The following is a 22,177-nucleotide window of genomic DNA, read 5'->3' on the forward strand; positions in this document are numbered from 1 at the left end:
CCTCTATGGCCCCCAGGGCGCCCCGCCCCCCAGCTGAAATGTCCTTCTCTGGGCTGGGAGGTAAGACTGCGGGGCGCGCGTCCAGTCCGGGAGCCTAGGCGCGGCGTGTGGAGCCCCCTCCCTGGCAGGGGCCCAGAGTCCACTGTCTGGACCCAGAAAGGCCAGCTGGGGGCGCGGGGCCGGCCCGCCGCAGGGGTCGGGACAGGCGGCTGGACGCGGGAGGGGCGGCGGCGGGGTCCCGGGGGGCGTGGCCGGGTCGGGAGGGGGCGCGGCCCTGCGGGCTGCAGCCAATGGGCCGGATGGGGCGGGGGCGGGGCAGGGTCCGGGCGGCCGCGGGGTCCCAGGGGGCGGGGCCTGGCGGGCTGCAGCCAATGGGCTGAATGAGGCGCGGGCGGGGCGGGGCGGGGCGGGGTCCGGGCGGCAGCGGGGTCCCGGGGCGCCGGCTCCGTCCGCAGTCAGAGGCTCGCGGCCCGCGGCAGCGCCAGCCAGCGGAGGCAGAGCGCGGCGCCCGCCGGCTACCCGGCCGCCCGCGCGCCGGAGCCGAGACCAGCGACTGGACGCGACGGGCCGCCGCCGGCCCGCACCGCCCGGCCGCCGCGATGTGCGACTGTTTCCACATGGTGCTGCCCACCTGGCCCGGAGCCCCCGGCAGCGGTGCGCCTCCTCTCCGCCTGCAGCCCGCTCCCCTCGGGAGGGTGGGCTCCGCGCGGGGCCGCGCGCCGGGCGGGTCGGGGTGGGGCGCCTCGGGGACCGGCCCGGGCTCTCGCGCGCGGTCCTGCGCCTCGGGCTGCTTCCCTCCTGCTGCCTCTCTCCTGCCTCTCTCCGTCCCTGCCGCTCACTCCGTCTCTCCGGGTCGCTCGCTGACTCATCCCTGCCACTCACTCTGTCGCTCCCCGCCTCGGTCACTCACTATCCCTGTCTGTCTTTTCCGTTCTGCCACCGTCCCCCTGCTCTAACCCTCTGGGACGTCGTCTTGTCCCTAGAGGCGGCCGCCTGGGGAGGGCCGCACGCGTGAGTGGGGGCCGTGGGTGACCAGGCGTGGGGAGCTGGCAGGCTTGCCCTCTGACCTGCTCTGGGTAGAGCAGCCTGGCTGGACCCCGAGTCAGGGCTGTTGGCCTTGGTCCAGAGTCCCGTGCTGGGCTGGGTCCACAGTGTGTGGCCTCTGTGTGGCTTGGTCACCGGCTAGGTGGTGGCAACGAGGGGGCTGGACCCGAGGTCCGAGGCTTGGTGAGGGGCCCGAGTGCCGTCAGAGATCAGGCCACAGAGTAGCCCAGTGCTGGGCAAGGGAAGGCAGGTGTTGCCCGTGGGGCAGTTCCCACTCCCCACGCCTCTGGCCACGGAATGGGAGCCAGGAGCTCTTTGTTACCTGTCTGTCCCCGCACTAGGTCTGGTCCCAGAGGTTGCCTGTCTCAGCATCTTGCAGGGCAGGGTGGGGTGAGGCAGGGGCCGTTCCTGCAGCTCTGGGTCAGTGGTGCGGCAGCCACACCCAGGACCTCTGGCCAGTTGCCATCTAGGGGGTGCTGGGGCCATGCTGCAATGGTGCAGCCCGGTCCCCACCGCTCAGGGTCACAGAGGTCGATGGTGACAGTGGTGTGCTGAGACGGAGGGGCTCTGGGGGCCCCTTGGCCTAGGCACACCCCTCCAGCTGCAGCAGGAGCCCCCATGGGCCCTTCTGGTGAACACGGCTGACCTCCTGTTTGGGCGCCCCTTGTCTGGGGGACAGCGATGGCCCCCGGCCCCCTGGTCCTGACTGTGGCCCCAGCCCACATCCTGGGGGATCTGCTGCATCACGGGGAAGGAGGGGCCATCGCCCTGCCTCCAGCAGTCCACACTGGCCTCTGCCACCCCCCGCCCCCCGCCGCCCCCCCCGCTCACAGGCTACCCAGAGGCTCCCAAGATGCAGGGTCTAAGTAAGGCCGTCTCATCCGCCCTCCTGCCTTGAAAAGGGCGGCCTGTTCGGGCACCCCTCCCCAGCCGAGACCTCCATTCTCTGCTTTGACCTGGTGGTTCCCTGGCCACCCCTCACATCCTGCCTACAAACCCCTCTGCTCTTAGGGAATGAGGTCAGTGGTTCTCGTGGGGCATTAGTAGGAGACCTACCGGGTCGGAGCCCCTGGGGGTTCTGTCTGCCGTGCAGATGGCCAGGCCCTCCCCCACCCTGCACAGAAGCTAGGGAACGAGCATCCCCGATAAGGCCCCCTGGGGGCTGGTCCACGTCTTTCCAGCCGCAATTCCTTCCCAGCTGGCCAGAGGTGGACAGGTCTTGCTCTGCTCTCGTCTTTCTGCCCAGTCCAAACCTGCCTTCTCTGGCCAGTCACGCTAGGTCCTCTGAAGACCCCTCCCAGAGCCTGCGTGCACGTCTAACCCTCAGCCTGGGGAAGGAAGCCAACCACGTCCAGCCTGCCCCCTCGTGGCTGTGCCAGGAACACGCCGCTCAGGGATCCGCCCAGGCTCGGGCGCCTCGGCCAGTCCGAGGCAGCTGGCCCCCAGCTCCTTCCAGGCCCCTTCCCCTATTCCCGTGTGGGGAGGGGGCTCCACCTGGCTGCACTGCCCCCACACAGGGCATCAACCGCTTCGCCCTGTGATGGGCATCAGCTGTCACATCCCTTCCTATCCCGGGGACGGCCAGTTTCTTCCCAAGGTAGAGCTGGGTCCCGGGCAACTTAGACTGACAGGGAGTGCCCTACTCCTGGCCTGGGCCCGCCCCCCCACCATGCCCACCCTGAGAAGCCCCCACCAGCTCCAGGGAGGCCTTGCTTATAGTGACACACCATGAGGGGGATGGTCTGGGTGGTCTCTTCTTGGTGGGGGGCCGTGGTAATGCAGGGGTCCTTCCCAAGAGCGTTGCAATGTGGGGCGTCCCTGTGGTGGCCTCTGCACGGCCCTGGGCTTGGGGCTCCCAGGAGCCGCGGGCAGTGCCTTGTATCTGTGAACGGGAGTGACCACAGCTGTCCGCAGCAGAGGCTGGGCAGAGGGCTGTGTGGCCAGGGAGGCCGAGTGCCAGCGCCGGTGGCTAGCGTGTCTATGCTGTCCGCGCTCATGGCTTTGCCCTCGGTTGTCCGCACCGGCACAGGGCTGCGCTCCCATTTTGCAGACAGGGACGCTGCGTCTGGGAGCGACGAGGCCGAGCCCCACACCCCCCCCCCCCACCGGAGCCTCTCTGCCTCTACGGGGGCCAGAGAGGCCACACCACACTCTCAGTGCAGTGATGCCTGGCAGGTGCTGGCTCTGCCCCACCCCCCAGGCAGTGCTCTCCAGTGCCCCCCTCCAGCCTAAAGTGTCCCTGGCAGGGGCGGGCACCAAGGAGGAGGCAGCAGGGGTCGTCCTAGGCTGGGGTACCGACCCTCGCTGAGCTTTAACGGGCGGATCTTCTAAGCCACCACTGGTGGCGGCAGATGTGTTCCCGACGGCACCCTAGCTCTTCTCCCTGCGGAAAACGGAGGCCACACAGCCTGCTCCTGCCCCAAGGTCTCGGGGAAGTGGGTGGGGGAGGGCCCAGCTGTGCTAGGAGGGTCCCATGCCCCAAGGCCCCCGGCCTCCCCTGCGTCCCCACTCCACTGGGGCTCGCTGTGGTCGGGCAGTGAGCCCGTGGCAGGAACGCTCTCATGGCCTTCCCTCCCTCTGGCTGGGCTAGGAGCTGCCTCTTCCAGGTAGCCCCCTGGCTTGCCGGGCCCACCCCCCACTCCCCTGCAGATTCCAACCCTCTCTGTATCCTTTCTCCCTTGACTGCCCTTTGCTGAAGGCTTCTGGGTTTCAGGTTCAGCCTGGGGCGGGCCGCCTGGGGGTGGGGAGCGGAGGTGTCTGGGAGAGGGAAGCAAGCAGGCAGGAGGGCCGTCCCCGTGGGACGAGATGGGGCCAGGCAGGAGGGGGGACACCCCTGCCCTGGGGTGGCATCGGGCCCCGTCCCCAGATAGCTTTCTGGAGGGACGCGGCACCCACATCACCGCCAGGGGACTGATGGACCTGTGGGCAGAGAGCCACGGGTAGAGGCTCGCTGGCGGGCTCCCGGGCCCTGCTGGGTCTGGGGTGGGAATCCCGATGGGGGTCTGCGAGCTGCACCGCCGCCCGCCACCCTCCCCCTCCCCCCCCCCCCGCCCCCAGCCTGGACACATCGCCGGGTGTGGGTGTCAGAAAGGAGCAGCTGGGGATGGGACTTCGTGGGGTCCTCGTCTGGGCCTCACCTCCCTGTCAGCACCCCCTGCTGCTTGAGGGGCCTCCCGAGCCAGGAGGCTAGTGGGCAGGAGACCCCATTTGGCCAAGTCATGCCCCCTGTGTTTGGGGCTCAAGCCCCCTGCCGGCTGCCGCTCTGAGTGGGGTCGGCCTTGGGCCACCTGCGCCAGGCTCTGGTGCTCTGCCCCCTCCTGCGTCCTACGTCCCACGTCCTGTTGACGCCCTCGTTCCCCGGAGCGGCGTGGGCCCCTCCCGGGTGGGGAGGAGGGTGGCCTCCCCCCCGGGCTCCCTCCCTGGCAGGCCTTACTCCTGGGTGGCACCAGCACCTCGGGGGTCTTCTGTGACACGCCCCGCTAGGAACGCCGTGCCTGGGCCTGGCCTCCTCCCCCGTCGCCCTGCCCGGCCCTGGACAGCAGCTGCAGCTGAGCTCCCACGGTGGCTCCGAGTGGGAGCCCAGGGTGCAGGTGGCTTTAACCACCTGTGCGGTGGGCATCAGCACACGTGTGCTGGGCAGCCTGGCCCTCAGGACCCGTGCTGCCGCAGCTCATCAGACCCCCTTCAGCTGCCCTAGCACCTGCCTGGCCACGGGGGGGGGGGGCCGGCGGCGGGGGACCGGCAGGCGGGCAGGGCCTTGCACCGTGGCCCTTACCGGCCGGAGAGCCGGGTGGGTCCCCCGTGGGACTGGACACTATCCGGGGGACGAGGAATGAAAGGTCTTGCCCCTGCAAGGCCGCAGTGGTCTGGACCCAGAGCCCTGTATGTCCAGTTCTCCCATCTGGCTGGCACCTGCGTGGGACCCGCACACAGCGCTGGCCACGGGCCACACGCGGGAGAGAGGCCAGGGTCCGAGCTGGGAAAGCACTCCGGGCAGAGTGAGCAGCACGTGCACCCCTGGGGGCCTGGGGGGGGTGTCGGGGAGGGGAGGGCAGGGCTGCAGCCTGCGGGCTGCCGGGGAACCAGGGCTCTGGCAGGGCCCAGGGCCTGCGGCCGGCGGATCGGGAGGCTGGGGACGTGGCTCTGTGGGTTTGGGGCACCCGGGCTCAGGAGAGGAGGGGCGGGGGTGACCCTGCTTCTCCTCCGGGGAGGCCCATCCCTGCCCTGGGGGAGGTGACATCTGCTGGGTGTCAGGCAGGAAACAAAGAGCTCCCAGGCGAGGACCGTCTGGGCCACCAGCTTTCCTGTCTCACTGGACGTAGAGTCATCTGTGACCGTTAAAGTTCTAGGGACGGGGAGGCTGGGAGAGGCCTGGGTGCCATCGTTGCTTCCCGGACTGGTGGCCCACCCCTGGGCTCAAGAGTGCCCGGCGGCCCGGGCCCAGGCTGGCCAGAGGCTCCTTCCTCCCTGAGATCCCCCTTCCCGGCACCACACCCGGGCCACCCCTGGCTCCTCCTGTGCTGCTGTGGGGCCTGCTGCCCTCGGCCGTCCCCAGAGCCCCCAACCTTGCTGATCCTGGCCTGTGGTGTCAGGCAGGGGTGTGTGCTCGGCCGCCCCACTGCCTCCTCCCAGGGCCGGGCCCGACCCCACACTGCCCTGGAACCCCGTGTGGGTCCCTCAGCTGTGCAGGCCTGCTCCGACCTGCTCGTGGGGTGCAGATGCCAGCAGCCAGCCGGGCCCCACCCCGCGGGGCCGTGGGGCGCGGGGCGGGGCGGCTCTGGGACCCAGCAAGAGATCTGCCGATGGCACGGCGGGTGCGGTCCTGCCCGGGCCTGCCGGGGCTCCTGCAGCCCGGTCGGGCCTGGGGTCCGCGTCTTCCCACCCGCCCCTCGGTGCCCAGCGTGGGAGCCGAGTCCCGGGGCCGGCAGGGTGAGGTGACCAGACGTGGCAGACCAGGCAGCCGGAGCTTTGGGGAGCAGATGACTGGGGTCTTCAGCCACCACTTCTAGCCAAGTGACTGGGGAGGGGGTGACAGATGCAGGTTCCTGGGCCCCAAGGCACCCACCTGGAGAGGTGGCAGCAGGGCTGGAAGGGTGGCCGGGGTCAGGCTGCCCCAGGGGGACTGGGCGGGTGAGCAGTGCCCCCCCCCCCACAAGGCCACTCGCTCACCCGGGGCCCTGGGTGGGCTGGGTCCTTCCCTGCTCTGGCCTTGCCGGTGTCTGCTGTGGAAGGAGCTAGCTGTGCCCTGGGCCGGGGCCTCGGCCCAGATGGGGCAGGACTTTGTTGGAAGGGCCTATGTACGCCTTGGGCTGTGCCTCCCCTGCCCTGCACCCCCTAGCCTGGCCAGCTTCCTGCAGGGAAACTGAGGCGCGGGGCCCGAGAAAAGCTTGCCCGGAGCGTCCTATCTGACATCTGCATCTGCGTACCTGTCTACACAGCAGGACTGGACTGGACTGCACGGGCGGGTGGTAGTGACTCAGACATCCCTGGGCGGGCGGGCGTTTCCTCTCCCAGTCAGCTGCTTGGGCTGGGGCGGGGGCGGGGGGGGGGCTCTGGGGGAGGGGCGGGCTCCCCCGCTCCTTGAAGCCCAGGGGGAGGGACCTGGCCCAGCTCCGGGCCTGTGAGGGGGCCGCCCATCCCTCTGGTGGGGCTCCAGGCAGGCCTGAGGAGGAGGAGGCCAGGGCCTGGCAGCGGAGGAGGGCTGTGGAGGGGAGGGACCCGGGAGGGCAGCTGCAGGGAGCACCAGCTGGGACCTTCACTCCTGGGCAAGCTGGGAGGACTTCTGAGCTGGGTAAGCCACAGCGGCCGTGCTCTGTACCTGCCCCTGCCCCCTCTCCCCTGCCCAAGGCCAGCCCTTGGGCCCCTGCCCTCTTCACTGCCCAGTCGGTCGGCCTGAGGGGGCTGGGTGGGGGGCTCGGGCTGGGGAGCACGGCTGTTATGCCCCTGGCCCTCTGCCCTGCCTCAGCCCCAGCCCTCCTTAGGACAGGCATGTCAGTTCACGGCAGCCAACGCTGTGGCCGAGCATAGCCACTGCCATCCCAGGACAGGCAGGTCCCCAGGCTGGACCGTGAGGCCGGGGAGGGCTCCTCAGGCAAGGCCAGCTCCCCTGCAGGTGCCGCGTGGGCAGTGGGGGCCTGCAGGGGTGGGCGGGATGTCTGGGGGGTCCTGGCCTGTCAGCTCAGAGACAGAAATAGGCTCGGGCCCACCAGTCCCATCTGGGACGGGCGGGACTGTGGGGGCCTTTCCTTTTGGCTGCCGGGCCCTTTGGAGCTGGTGGGCTGGTGTGCCCCCCCCCCCCACGCCTCAGTTTCTCCAGGTGCAGAAGGAGAGACGCTGGGCCCACCCTTGCCCGCCTAGTCCCACAGCTCGGGGGCGTCCTCAGACTGGGTGGGACGTGCCCCTTCCCAAGAGATCTGCCCTGCTCCCCGTCTCCTTCCTGCACTAGCCCTTATTATGCACCTACTGTGTGCCGGGCTCTGAGCGCTTGGGGCCAGAGATGAGGCGGGGTGGCCACACTGGGCCCGTGAGTCGGCAGAGGAAGCAAACGAGAGAAGTGCCCGGGCCGGGGAGAGAGCCGGTCTGGGGTGCGGCTCCAAAGGTCTGGGGCCCAGGCCTCTGCAGGCGGGACTGAGGGCGTCCTGGGGCTCGGCAGACGGGGCTGGGCATCTGGGGGCGGGACAGGGTGGTGTGGAGGTGTCCAGCTTGCAGCTGTAGCAGCAGCGGAGCCGGTGGGCCAGGACCCTCGCCCCCAGGCCAGGGCAACCAGGCAAGAGCCGTGGGGGCAGAGGCGGGAGCCGAGCTGGCCTCCCCAAGCAGCACAGTTACCCTGAGCAAGTCGGGAAGGGGGGCAGGCCCTGGCTGCCTGTGGGTGTTGCTTCGGGAAGTCTGAAGGTCTCATGACCAGTCAGCCGAGCCCAGCACTTTCCTCGTGAAGTTCCAGGATGGGGTGAGGCCCCAGCGTGCCGTGTGCCCGTGTCGGCCCTGGGCTCCAAGCCCAAGGGCAGTGTCCCCTGAGGGGAGAGCTGACTCAGGCGCCCCCACGGCTCCCTGCGTGGCTGGGGGGCCTTGCCCGGGACCGCGTACCCGTGCTCGAGGGAGGGTTCCCGAGCCAGGCACACACGTCAACACCCACGGTCTCCTAGGCGCATGCACGCACGCACCCACCCGTGATGGCTTCTCGGGCCACGGTCCAGGTCCCCGTTTGCAGCTCTCCTCCCTGCCTGTCCCAGATCCCCAGTCCCACCGCTGCCCTGGCGGCACGCAAACACCCCCACCATCCCTGGCCCGCCTGGAGGGCAGCCAGTCTCCGTGCAGACTTGGGTTTTGTTTAAGCAAAGTTGCCCCACCCATGGCTGGCCCTACTCTGGACCCTCCGAGCACCCCCACGGCCAGGGGCTGACAGGGGAGCCCTACGGGCAAGGTGAGCGCGGGGGAGTCATCCTGGGCAGACACCCCACTGTCTGCATCCCCCTGCACCTGCTCCCCCTGTCAGCTCACCTCACCTTGGCTCTGCCCTCTCCCCAGACCCACTTCCTTGAGCCCCGCCCTAGAATATTCCAACATTCTAGGGAGTGAAACTTTTCTGCTGACCCAGGTGCGTACTCCCCTCACCCCTCGCCCCAAGTCCTGAGCCCCTCCTCCCCGACCCTGGGTACAAGCACCGGCCCCAGTTGGACGTTACAGTCACATCTGAGGCCATGGAAGGGCCAGGGTTTGGGGCTGGATGGACGCGGCAGGGCCCCGAGCCAGGAGGAGGCCGGGGGAGGGCCTTTGGGGGGACACCAGGTGCCAGCAGCCAGAACCGCTGGGCTGGCTCAGCCTGTCGCCCCTGCAAAGTGGGGGTGACTGTGTTTTTAGTAGCCATTGTTCCAGACGGCCATCGGGGCTGGGCTGTCCACAGAGCCTGTCTGTGGGGCCGCAGGGGGCAGGGGGCGGGGCAGGCAGAAGGACAGGACACCTTCCCCTGCAGTCACCGCTGAGGGGGGCCCACGGGCACGGGGGCCGGTGGGACGAGGCTCTGGGGGGCACTGGGGCCTCCTCCCTCCCCGGGGTGCGGGCCCAAGGCCGGCAGTCTGCTGGCATCAGACAGGCGGGATTTCCTCCTTCCTGTTTGTGCGTCCCTGGGCCCGAGCGGGCCAGCCAGCCAGCGGCTGTGCCTAGGGGGGTGCGGGAGGGCCTGGAGCCCGAGCCCGGCACCTCCTGGCACCTCCGTGGGGTGCGGCCTGGGACCGAGCGAGCCACCTGTTAGAGCCCGCTCGTCACCCTGCAGGGGTGTGGAGCCCGAGGGGCGGGCGGTGGTGAGGCTGGTTCCCAGCGAGGGGTGTGCCCCGGCCTCCGTGCTGTCAACACCTTTCCTCACCCGGGCCCTGGACGCCCACGGGACACTCCTGGAGTAGATTCGGGGGTGCAGCTTCTCGGGGCCGGGGATCCCTGCTGCACCGCGGGAGGCTCCCACCGCCGCGCGCCCCCATCCCACCCACCCCACCCCCGGCACAGGGCGCCCAGCTGGCAGGTGGGGGCGGCCCTTCCCGGGCCTGTGGGACTCCGCCCCGCTGCCTCTCCAGGGACACGCCCGGGGAGAGGGCGGTCGCCGGCGCCCGTTTTGTTGTGCGACTCAGGGAAACGGCTGGGCTGCGGAGGCTCTGGGCGAGGACGGGCGGCCGCGGGTTTCTGGGCGGGCCGGTGACACCTGGCGGAGCTCCCCCTGAGCGGCCTCCCACCCCCCCACACCTCACCTGATGGCCCGGGCCGCACCCCCGACCGGACCCTTCCTCTCCCCACGCGCTGCTGGCTGGGGTGGGTGGGCACCTGTGCGTCCCCTCGGCCCCAGCCGTGTCACCAGGGCTGGCGTGAGATCAGTGCGTTTCCTCTCGGGATGTTTAGCACGACTGGGGGGGGGGGGCGCCGGGCTCAGCTGTGTGTGTGGGAAGGTTCTGAGCTGATCGCTAACTCATCACAGAACCGTCTGGTCCGCTCTGCAGTGTCCGCAGGGGGCTTGTCTGCAGATAACCCAGTACGTCTGAATGTGCACATTCACGGGCATAAAGTTGATGATTTCCTCATTTCAACTTTATGTAGAATTTTAGAGATTCTCTCTTTTTAAAAAAAATTGTTAATGGTTATTTTTGAGAGAGAGTGGGGAAGGGGGCACGTGGGGAAGGGGCAGAGAGAGGAGGGGACGCAAGATCGGAAGCGGGTTCTGAGCTGTCAGCACGGAGCCGGACGTGGGGCCCGAACCCACGAACCTGGGCCGAAGTTGGACACTCGACCAACTGAGCCGCCCAGGTGCCCCTTAAAGATTCTTTATCGGGGAAGAGTACAAATCCTAAGCGTGTGGCTTGATGCATTTTCCCCAAGTGGCCACACACGTGTCCCCAGTGCCCCTGTGGAGAAGCAGCTGTCCGGGTGCCAGAGGCCATGCCCCCCAGGCTCTGCCCTCCCCAGAAAGCTTGTCACGTGAGTGGGCTTGTGCCTGACGGTGAACGGCATAGACTATTATTTACTTATTTTGAGAGAGAGCGCGCAGGGGGGAGGGGCAGAGAGAGAGGGGGGGACACAGAATCCGAAGCAGCTCCAGGCTCCAAGCTGCCAGCACAGAGCCCGACGCGGGGCTCGAACCCACGAACCGCGAGATCACGCCCTGAGCCGAAGTCGGACGCCCCGCGGACTGAGCCGCCCGGGCGCGCCTGCCTTGATTTTTGAAGGGTGGTTTGCTGGACGCGGGATTCTTGCTTCACAAGGTTTTCCCCTGAGCAGCTTGGGTGCCTCGGGCCGCGTCCTCCCGGCTCCCAGGGCGTTGGGCGTGAACTGTGCGGCCGAGCCCGTCGCAGGCGGGTCTCGCTTCTCTGGCCACTTTCACACCCTTCTCCTCCTCTTCAACCCCGCGGCCCGGATGCGTTCGGGGCCGGGCCTCTCTGTGTCTGGCACGCTGCGACCGCCGCGTACCGTTGGAAACCACATTTCCTCCGCCTCTTTCTCTCTCTCCTTTCCTTCGACTGCTTGTGTGCCACTGGGCTGAACGTGGCCCCGCGACCTCACGTGCGCTTTCGTTCTCTTGAACCTTTTTTCCTCTGTTCTCCAAATTGGACAATTTCTTCTTCTTCTTCTTCTTCTTCTTCTTCAAGTTCTTAGTTTACTCACCCTCTCGGGAAACTTCTCCGCGATTTTCAGGAATCACCAATGGTCCCTGCAGACTCTTTCCTCCTCCTCGTTGCTGGCGCCCACATGGCGTTTGCAGACCTCCTGACGTCCTTAGCTCTGTTCTTGCGTCCCTTTCCCCGTTTTCCTTCGTGTACAGGCCGTGTCTTACGAGTCCACGTTTGGGTTCGCTGTTCCTGCACGATCCAAGGGATCATAAACCGCGCCACCATCAAAATGGGCTCTGAATCCAATACGAAGATGACTCTGGTGTGGTCTTGTCCATTTGGCTCCTTTTTCCCGAATTTCTGTCTTAGGTACGGTCGCCTTTCCGGGGTTAGAAGCATCACTGACCAGCTGCTTGCGCTGAAGTCGTCGGGCGGTCATGAACTTCCTGGTGCGGGTCATTGCTGTGTGGTTCACGATTGCGGCCGAGCCTCCCGCAGCCAGGGGGCTGAAAAGACCAGAGTGGCCAATTTCTCTTCGCTTTCGAGTTTTTCGATTCTTTCTTCTGGCATCTCAGTTCTGATATTGAGTCCCAGTAGTACGTTTTTCAACTCCAGAATCTCTGTGTAGCTTTGTTGTCACTTGTACGTCTTTGCGACGACGTCTCTTCACTAAGCCATCGTACTTTCCATCTCTTGTGGCTGCTTGGAAGTCTGTGCTCAATCCAACACCTGTGGACATTCAGAGAACTTCCAGCACTTGCTTGTTCCTCCGTAGGGATCATACTTTGCTGTTTCTTTGCGTGTCGCGTAACCCTCGGCTGACTGCTGGACACCATGGGTTCCGTACCGCGGCAGCCCTGCACCCCGGCCTCCCTCGGGGCTGGGCGCGTTCTTTCCTGCGTGTTTGCTTACTGACGTTCTTGGACTGAATCCGTGAAGTGTGCCTTGTCTGAGCTCCCCTCGTGCAGGCTCTCTGCCATCCGGCCTGCGCGTGCCCTCAGGCCCGGCGTCCGGGATGGGGCCACGTGTGCACGAACACGGTGCGTAGACTCTCCGGGGCCCCTCCCCCCGGGTCCGCCATCTGGTCTCCGCACCCCCGAGGCCGCACTGACTCAGCCTCTCTCTCCGCAGTGTCTGGCCGGCAGCTGCAGTCTGAGGACCCAGACGCAGAAACGGAAGAGGACCCCTCTGTAAGCAAGGCCCGGAGGATGCATGCCCTCCCGACACAGCCCCCGTCCTTTGGCGGGCCTGGGCAGAGCCCCCCTGATTGTCCTCTCCTGCCAGGTGACCGAAGGGCCGGTGGACGAGATCGTCCGGCCGAGGCCACAGGGGTCCTCGCCGGTCTACGAATGCGCTGCTGAGGGTGCCGGCTTTGGACTCCCGGTAAGCCTGCCGGACGGAGACCCACAGGCTGAGGGAAAGTGCGGGTGTGGGGCCACAGGGGGCCTCGTCTCCTTCGTCGCCCCGTGTGGGCAACTGGCACCATTTGTGCATCCACACGGCCCTGCCCTGCCCTGCCCTGCCGCCCCTTGGGCCACAGTTCCAGCCGTTCCCACATCCTGACCTTCTGTCCCTCGGGACCCCTCCCTTCAGGTGGCCGGGACGCAGTTGAGAGGGCGCGTGCGTGCGTGTGTGCGTGCGGGGGAAGAGAGCCCGCACTCTGGACGTGCACACGTGCCGTCTCGCGGAGGAGGCCCGGGGGGAGGCCGGGGAGGGGGCCCGGGGGGCCGGGGGAGGCCCGGGGGGCGCCTTCTTGCTAAATCCTTGTTTTCTTGTATTTCCTCCTCCCCCTCCACACAAAACCCCAGTTGCCGTGGGGTTTGCCCTGGGTGCGGGCGCTGGGGCCTGGGGGCTGGGCCCGGTCGGGAAGCACCAGGGCCAAGGGCCGCGTCCCCGCCGCCCCACGCGCTCGGCTCCCTGGCACGCGGCACCGCTCCGGGCCCCCCGCGTGCTCGGGGCTGGGGCAGGTGGGTGACCCCTGGCATCTGTGCCTGCAGGGGGAGGACACAAGGAGAAGGCGGGCTTCCTCGGGCTCGGGGGGTCGGAGGTCCTGGTGGAAGCGAGACTCGGGAGACGCTCGAACGTTTTCCAGGATGAGTCGTCGGCAGGTGGGTGTGGCCGCGCCCGAGGGTCGGGGTGGGGGGGGCCCCGCTCTGGGGGGGTGGGAGTGGCGGGTCGGAGCAAGGAGAGGGACTTGCCTGTCGCTTTTGTCAGGCCTGGTCTGCGGGCAGGGGCTCCAGAGGCTGGTCCGGGCTTCCCCTGAAACCTACGGGGGGGGGGGGGGGTGGCAGGGACACCGGGCCGGTAGAGCCAGGCGCGTGGGCCTCGGTGTCCCCGGCTGTGTAATGGGTGCAGCTGCTTCACAAGCCGGGGGCGAGGCTGGGTTCCGGGGGCTCCCTGTGAGGAGGGCGCGCTGCCTCCCGAGGCGGCCTGCTCTGCCGTTGGTGGGTCAGCACCTCTGAAGCCGACTGGGACCGGAAGTGTCCGCTGGGTCTGAGGTCAGGCTGGCCGCACCGTGTGCCGTGCGCCCCGGGGGCTCCTCAGAGAGTATCAGCCACGCTGCACGTCGTCGCTGCCGGAGTGTGTGAAGAAGGAACGAGACTTTGGCCGCCCAGCCGGAAGGCCAGCCTCCTCGGCCCCGTTGGGCCTACGGGGCTGCCCCCGAGTCCTGGCGGGTGGGGGTGGGGGTACGAGGAGGCCCACCGGAAGTGGCTTGCAGCTGGCTTCCTCCGGAGCTCGGACACACAGCCTGGGCTCTGGCTGGGGGCTCCTCCTCTTCCCCCCGTCACCTGGATGAGGGGCGGGACTCTGGGGTCCCCGTGTGCAGGGCAGGGGGGCTCCCAGCACCGATGGCCACAGCGGCACAAGCCGATGGTCGCCACGGCCCCTGTGTGCTTCTGATCCAGTCCGTGCAGGAGGCGACAGAGGTGACGCTGAGGACAGACGTGGAGGCCGGAGCCAGCGGCTACAGCGTCACAGGGGGCGGGGACCGAGGGATTTTCGTCAAGCAAGTGCTGAAGGACTCCTCCGCCGCCAAGCTCTTCAGCCTAAGAGAAGGTGCCCTGGCCGCCCCACCCCTGCGGTCCCCATGGGTCCCACCAGGACGGGAGGGCCCCGGGGCTCAGGACGCCCCCGAGGACCCCGCCAGGCCCTTTCGGGCTGAGCCGGGCTTGCTCTCTGTGCGGCTGGGTGGCCTCCTTCCCACGCAGGGCTCCGTGCAGGGTGGGCCGGGCTCCCCGTCAGGGGCCCCTCTCACACACCCCTGTATCTCTGGAAGGAAGGGCGAGAGCGGGGAAACTGAGGCCAAGGGCCCACTCTGTGTTTGTCTAGGTGATCAGCTGCTCAGTGCAACCATATTCTTTGACAACATTAAATATGAAGACGCTCTCAAAATTCTTCAGTACTCAGAGCCTTACAAGGTTCAATTCCAAGTCAGACGGAAACGTCCTGCCGCAGGGGATGAGGAAGGGGTCTCCGGTGGCGCTCAGCCCGGCCACAAGGACAGTGAGATGCAGGTGAGGCTGGGCCCCACCGACCGCCCTGCTCCCGGGGCCGAGGCTGAGTGGGGGGCGCCCTCCCCTCCCGCATCTGTCCTGTGAGCCCAGGGCCCTAGAATTCCCATGCTACTGCTGCCACGCTCCCTGTCCTTGTATTTCAGGACAAAGATGTCGCCGATGGGTGCACAGAGACCCCCACGAAGACTGTGGAAGGAAGTGGAGACAAGGAGAGACTGATCTCCAAGCCCAGGGAGGGCAGGGGCAGGCCGTCCCAAAACGAGAGGCTCTCCTGGCCCAAATTCCAGTCAATAAAGACCAAGCCCAGGTCAGGGCCGCGGAGGTCACACAGCTCTTCAGAGGCCTGTGAGCGAGGACACCCACCTGACATGTCCCCCACGAGCACAGACACAGAGGCCCAGCTCCCAACAGAGGAGCAGGAGCAGAAGGCGGGACCGGACGGCCAGCGGAGGAGAAGGTTCCTGAACCTGCGATTCAGAGTGGGCTCAGGGAAGGGTCCAACACCGGGGGCGAGGCCGAGCACAGAGGTCCAGTCCGGGGTCCTAGAGGAGGCAGCATCCTGGGATGACAGCCAAGAGGGCGCCAAGGCCAGCACAGACAGGACGGTGGAGGGACCAGAGGGGACATCAGCTCTCACTGCCCAGCAACCCGTGGAGCCAGGCCGCCCCAGCGAGGGAGCCTTGGGGGACGGAGCCAGCGAGGCACCCAGGCGCCGAAGAAAGACAAAGGAAGCGAAGGACCAGGTCGACTCTGTGTCAGACGGGAAACCCGGGATGGACTCAGGCCCAAAGCCAGGTGGGGACGGCCACAGAGAAGCAGTCCAGGGCCCAGAAACTGGGACTGCCACATCGGCTCTGCAAGGCAAAGTGGACACACAGGCCCGCCAGCCGGAGTTCCAAATCCAAATACCCGATGTCAAAACGCCCAGCTTTGAATTCTGCAAAGAAACAGTGCCAGACAGAGGAGCGGGCACAGCAGCACGACTGCAGGGACCCAGACACGGAGGTCCTACAGCTGAGGCCACGGGCTTGAAACAGCAGCCTGACCACAGACCGGGGCCACAGGTGGCCGGAAAGCCTGCAGGGCCCCTGACAGAACGGGAGGAAGGAGGAGCAGAGGGAGCTGAGGCAGGGCACGGAGAGGCACACGACGAAGACGGGGACACACACGCACAGGGCAGACAGGAGAGGAAAACTAGGTTCAAATTCAAAACACCCTCATTCGGATGGTCTCCAGGAAAGGACATAAAATCGGGTCAGGAACAGGACAGAGAAATGGAGAGCACGCTCACCACTTGGACAGCACAGACAGGTGCCGGAGTCAAACAGTCAGAACGCGAAAAAACAAAATTAGACACACCTGAGCTAGACTCAGGAGCCACAGAGAGAGAAAGAGAGGGTGTTCACACAACTCAAGCCGATTTTACCCTGGGAGAAAGGGAGGTGGCCGCCAGAGACAGCAAGTTCAAAATGCCCAAGTTCAAGATGCCTTCCTTCGGTGCCTCAGCGCCAAGCAAGTCCTTGGAGGCCGCGGTGGACGTTTCCGTGCCCAAGATCCAGGCGGAAGCGTCCCTGCCTTCCATGGAAGCTGAGGTGAAGACCAGTGATGTGACCGTTGAGCTGCCATCTGCCGACCTAGAACTCAAGACTTCCACGGTGGGCCAGAAGCTCCCTGATGTTCAGGTGCCCGAGGGAGAGCTCCAGGAGCCCTCAGCAGGAGCCGGGTTCAAAGGGCACCTGCCCAAGGTGCACATGCCCAGCATCAAGATGCCCAAAGTGGACATCAAAGCCCCCCAGGTGGACATCAAGGGGCCCAAAGTGGATATCAAAGGACCCAAAGGGGAGGTGAGCGCCCCTGACGTGGATGTGACCCTGCCCAGTGTGGAGATGGATGTCCAGGCACCCACGGCCAAGTTGGAGGCTGACGTTACCCTGGGAGAAAAGGAGGTGACCGCTAGAGACAGCAAGTTCAAAATGCCCAAGTTCAAGATGCCATCCTTTGGTGCCTCGGCGCCAAGCAAGTCCTTGGAAGCCGTGGTGGACGTGTCCCTGCCCAAGATCCAGGCGGAAGCGTCCCTGCCCTCCATGGAAGCTGAGGTCAAGACCAGTGATGTGACCGTTGAGCTGCCATCTGCCGACCAAGAGGTCAAGACTGCCATGGTGGGCATGAAGCTTCCAGAAGGCCACATCCCTGAAGGGGAGCTCCAGGAACCTTCAGCAGGAGCCGGAGTCAAAGGGCACCTGCCCAAGGTGCACATGCCCAGCATGAAGATGCCCAAAGTGGACTTTAAGGCACCCCAAGTGGACATCAAGGGACCCAAGTTCAACATGAAGGTCCCCCAGGTGGACATCAAAGGGCCCAAGGTGGACCTGAAGGGCCCAAAAGGGGAGGTGAGTGCGCCCGACATGGATGTGACCCTGCCCAGCGCAGACGTGGACGTCCAGGCACCCACGGCCAAGTTGGAGGGTGACGTCACCCTGGGAGACAAGGAGGTGGCCGCTAGAGACAGCAAGTTCAAAATGCCCAAGTTCAAGATGCCATCTTTCGGTGCCTCGGCGCCAAGCAAGTCCTTGGAGGCCGCGGTGGACGTGTCCCTGCCCAAGATCCAGGCGGAAGTGTCCCTGCCTTCCATGGAAGCTGAGGTCAAGACCAGTGATGTGACCGTTGAGCTGCCATCTGCCGACCTAGAGGTCAAGACTGCCATGGTGGGCATGAAGCTTCCAGAAGGCCAAATCCCTGAAGGGGAGCTCCAGGAACCCTCGGCAGGAGCCGGAGTCAAAGGGCACCTGCCCAAGGTGCACATGCCCAGCATGAAGATGCCCAAAGTGGACTTTAAGGCCCCCCAGGTGGACATCAAGGCGCCCAAGTTGGACATCAAAGGGCCCAAGGTGGACCTGAAGGGCCCCAAAGGGGAGGTGAGCGCCCCTGACGTGGAAGTGACCCTGCCCAGTGTGCAGATGGACGTCCAGGGACCCACTGCCAAGCTGGAGGGTGACGTTACCCTGGGAGACAAGGAGGTGGCCGCTAGAGACAGCAAGTTCAAAATGCCCAAGTTCAAGATGCCTTCCTTCGGTGCCTCGGCGCCAAGCAAGTCCTTGGAGGCCGCGGTGGACGTTTCCGTGCCCAAGATCCAGGCGGAAGCGTCCCTGCCTTCCATGGAAGCTGAGGTGAAGACCAGTGATGTGACCGTTGAGCTGCCATCTGCTGACCTAGAACTCAAGACTTCCACGGTGGGCCAGAAGCTCCCTGATGTTCAGGTGCCCGAGGGAGAGCTCCAGGAGCCCTCAGCAGGAGCCGGGTTCAAAGGGCACCTGCCCAAGGTGCACATGCCCAGCATCAAGATGCCCAAAGTGGACATCAAAGCCCCCCAGGTGGACATCAAGGGGCCCAAAGTGGATATCAAAGGACCCAAAGGGGAGGTGAGCGCCCCTGACGTGGATGTGACCCTGCCCAGTGTGGAGATGGATGTCCAGGCACCCACGGCCAAGTTGGAGGCTGACGTTACCCTGGGAGACAAGGAGGTGACCGCTAGAGACAGCAAGTTCAAAATGCCCGAGTTCAAGATGCCATCCTTTGGTGCCTCGGCGCCAAGCAAGTCCTTGGATGCCGCGGTGGACGTGTCCCTGCCCAAGATCCAGGCGGAAGCGTCCCTGCCCTCCATGGAAGCTGAGGTCAAGACCAGTGATGTGACCGTTGAGCTGCCATCTGCCGACCTAGAGGTCAAGACTTCCATGGTGGGCATGAAGCTTCCAGAAGGCCACATCCCTGAAGGGGAGCTCCAGGAACCTTCAGCAGGAGCCGGAGTCAAAGGGCACCTGCCCAAGGTGCACATGCCCAGCATGAAGATGCCCAAAGTGGACTTTAAGGCCCCCCAGGTGGACATCAAGGCACCCAAGTTGGACATCAAAGGGCCCAAGGTGGACCTGAAGGGCCCCAAAGGGGAGGTGAGCGCCCCTGACGTGGAAGTGACCCTGCCCAGTGTGCAGATGGACGTCCAGGGACCCACTGCCAAGCTGGAGGGTGACGTTACCCTGGGAGACAAGGAGGTGGCCGCTAGAGACAGCAAGTTCAAAATGCCCAAGTTCAAGATGCCATCTTTCGGTGCCTCGGCGCCAAGCAAGTCCTTGGAGGCCGCGGTGGACGTTTCCGTGCCCAAGATCCAGGCGGAAGCGTCCCTGCCTTCCATGGAAGCTGAGGTGAAGACCAGTGATGTGACCGTTGAGCTGCCATCTGCTGACCTAGAACTCAAGACTTCCACGGTGGGCCAGAAGCTCCCTGATGTTCAGGTGCCCGAGGGAGAGCTCCAGGAGCCCTCAGCAGGAGCCGGGTTCAAAGGGCACCTGCCCAAGGTGCACATGCCCAGCATCAAGATGCCCAAAGTGGACATCAAAGCCCCCCAGGTGGACATCAAGGGGCCCAAAGTGGATATCAAAGGACCCAAAGGGGAGGTGAGCGCCCCTGACGTGGATGTGACCCTGCCCAGTGTGGAGATGGATGTCCAGGCACCCACGGCCAAGTTGGAGGCTGACGTTACCCTGGGAGACAAGGAGGTGACCGCTAGAGACAGCAAGTTCAAAATGCCCAAGTTCAAGATGCCATCCTTTGGTGCCTCGGCGCCAAGCAAGTCCTTGGATGCCGCGGTGGACGTGTCCCTGCCCAAGATCCAGGCGGAAGCGTCCCTGCCCTCCATGGAAGCTGAGGTCAAGACCAGTGATGTGACCGTTGAGCTGCCATCTGCCGACCTAGAGGTCAAGACTGCCATGGTGGGCATGAAGCTTCCAGAAGGCCACATCCCTGAAGGGGAGCTCCAGGAACCTTCAGCAGGAGCCGGAGTCAAAGGGCACCTGCCCAAGGTGCACATGCCCAGCATGAAGATGCCCAAAGTGGACTTTAAGGCACCCCAAGTGGACATCAAGGGGCCCAAGTTCGACATGAAGGTCCCCCAGGTGGACATCAAAGGGCCCAAGGTGGACCTGAAGGGCCCAAAAGGGGAGGTGAGTGCGCCCGACGTGGATGTGACCCTGCCCAGCGCAGACGTGGACGTCCAGGCACCCACGGCCAAGTTGGAGGGTGACGTCACCCTGGGAGACAAGGAGGTGGCCGCTAGAGACAGCAAGTTCAAAATGCCCAAGTTCAAGATGCCATCTTTCGGTGCCTCGGCGCCAAGCAAGTCCTTGGAGGCCGCGGTGGACGTGTCCCTGCCCAAGATCCAGGCGGAAGTGTCCCTGCCTTCCATGGAAGCTGAGGTCAAGACCAGTGATGTGACCGTTGAGCTGCCATCTGCCGACCTAGAGGTCAAGACTGCCATGGTGGGCATGAAGCTTCCAGAAGGCCAAATCCCTGAAGGGGAGCTCCAGGAACCCTCGGCAGGAGCCGGAGTCAAAGGGCACCTGCCCAAGGTGCACATGCCCAGCATGAAGATGCCCAAAGTGGACTTTAAGGCCCCCCAGGTGGACATCAAGGCGCCCAAGTTGGACATCAAAGGGCCCAAGGTGGACCTGAAGGGCCCCAAGGGGGAGGTGAGCACCCCTGACGTGGAAGTGACCCTGCCCAGTGTGCAGATGGACGTCCAGGGACCCACTGCCAAGCTGGAGGGTGACGTTACCCTGGGAGACAAGGAGGTGGCCGCTAGAGACAGCAAGTTCAAAATGCCCAAGTTCAAGATGCCTTCCTTCGGTGCCTCAGCGCCAAGCAAGTCCTTGGAGGCCGCGGTGGACGTTTCCGTGCCCAAGATCCAGGCGGAAGCGTCCCTGCCTTCCATGGAAGCTGAGGTGAAGACCAGTGATGTGACCGTTGAGCTGCCATCTGCTGACCTAGAACTCAAGACTTCCACGGTGGGCCAGAAGCTCCCTGATGTTCAGGTGCCCGAGGGAGAGCTCCAGGAGCCCTCAGCAGGAGCCGGGTTCAAAGGGCACCTGCCCAAGGTGCACATGCCCAGCATCAAGATGCCCAAAGTGGACATCAAAGCCCCCCAGGTGGACATCAAGGGGCCCAAAGTGGATATCAAAGGACCCAAAGGGGAGGTGAGCGCCCCTGACGTGGATGTGACCCTGCCCAGTGTGGAGATGGATGTCCAGGCACCCACGGCCAAGTTGGAGGCTGACGTTACCCTGGGAGACAAGGAGGTGACCGCTAGAGACAGCAAGTTCAAAATGCCCAAGTTCAAGATGCCATCCTTTGGTGCCTCGGCGCCAAGCAAGTCCTTGGATGCCGCGGTGGACGTGTCCCTGCCCAAGATCCAGGCGGAAGCGTCCCTGCCCTCCATGGAAGCTGAGGTCAAGACCAGTGATGTGACCGTTGAGCTGCCATCTGCCGACCTAGAGGTCAAGACTGCCATGGTGGGCATGAAGCTTCCAGAAGGCCACATCCCTGAAGGGGAGCTCCAGGAACCTTCAGCAGGAGCCGGAGTCAAAGGGCACCTGCCCAAGGTGCACATGCCCAGCATGAAGATGCCCAAAGTGGACTTTAAGGCCCCCCAGGTGGACATCAAGGCGCCCAAGTTGGACATCAAAGGGCCCAAGGTGGACCTGAAGGGCCCCAAAGGGGAGGTGAGCGCCCCTGACGTGGAAGTGACCCTGCCCAGTGTGCAGATGGACGTCCAGGGACCCACTGCCAAGCTGGAGGGTGACGTTACCCTGGGAGACAAGGAGGTGGCCGCTAGAGACAGCAAGTTCAAAATGCCCAAGTTCAAGATGCCATCTTTCGGTGCCTCGGCGCCAAGCAAGTCCTTGGAGGCCGCGGTGGACGTTTCTGTGCCCAAGATCCAGGCGGAAGCGTCCCTGCCTTCCATGGAAGCTGAGGTGAAGACCAGTGATGTGACCGTTGAGCTGCCATCTGCTGACCTAGAACTCAAGACTTCCACGGTGGGCCAGAAGCTCCCTGATGTTCAGGTGCCCGAGGGAGAGCTCCAGGAGCCCTCAGCAGGAGCCGGGTTCAAAGGGCACCTGCCCAAGGTGCACATGCCCAGCATCAAGATGCCCAAAGTGGACATCAAAGCCCCCCAGGTGGACATCAAGGGGCCCAAAGTGGATATCAAAGGACCCAAAGGGGAGGTGAGCGCCCCTGACGTGGATGTGACCCTGCCCAGTGTGGAGATGGATGTCCAGGCACCCACGGCCAAGTTGGAGGCTGACGTTACCCTGGGAGACAAGGAGGTGACCGCTAGAGACAGCAAGTTCAAAATGCCCAAGTTCAAGATGCCATCCTTTGGTGCCTCGGCGCCAAGCAAGTCCTTGGATGCCGCGGTGGACGTGTCCCTGCCCAAGATCCAGGCGGAAGCGTCCCTGCCCTCCATGGAAGCTGAGGTCAAGACCAGTGATGTGACCGTTGAGCTGCCATCTGCCGACCTAGAGGTCAAGACTGCCATGGTGGGCATGAAGCTTCCAGAAGGCCACATCCCTGAAGGGGAGCTCCAGGAACCTTCAGCAGGAGCCGGAGTCAAAGGGCACCTGCCCAAGGTGCACATGCCCAGCATGAAGATGCCCAAAGTGGACTTTAAGTCACCCCAAGTGGACATCAAGGGGCCCAAGTTCG

The 22,177-nt window shown here is 65.2% G+C and overlaps 1 protein-coding gene across 1 annotated transcript in view; it reads left to right on the forward strand.

The window, feature by feature from the left end:
* Window positions 1-1,725: 1,725 nt before the first annotated feature.
* The window catches only part of AHNAK2 (AHNAK nucleoprotein 2), a 29,798-nt gene continuing 9,346 nt past the window's right edge, over window positions 1,726-22,177 (forward strand). The window contains exons 1-8 of the mRNA XM_047079897.1: window positions 1,726-1,910; window positions 8,274-8,464; window positions 12,261-12,319; window positions 12,414-12,512; window positions 13,127-13,237; window positions 14,036-14,186; window positions 14,460-14,644; window positions 14,788-22,152. Of these exons, the coding sequence (XP_046935853.1) occupies window positions 1,726-1,910; window positions 8,274-8,464; window positions 12,261-12,319; window positions 12,414-12,512; window positions 13,127-13,237; window positions 14,036-14,186; window positions 14,460-14,644; window positions 14,788-22,152 (8,346 nt within the window). The remainder of the gene's footprint in view (window positions 1,911-8,273; window positions 8,465-12,260; window positions 12,320-12,413; window positions 12,513-13,126; window positions 13,238-14,035; window positions 14,187-14,459; window positions 14,645-14,787; window positions 22,153-22,177) is intronic.

Source organism: Lynx rufus, unplaced genomic scaffold (assembly GCF_022079265.1).
Source record: "Lynx rufus isolate CCGP_SWC_20201006 ecotype Redwood Valley unplaced genomic scaffold, mLynRuf1.p SCAF_17, whole genome shotgun sequence".
NCBI lineage: Eukaryota > Metazoa > Chordata > Mammalia > Carnivora > Felidae > Lynx > Lynx rufus.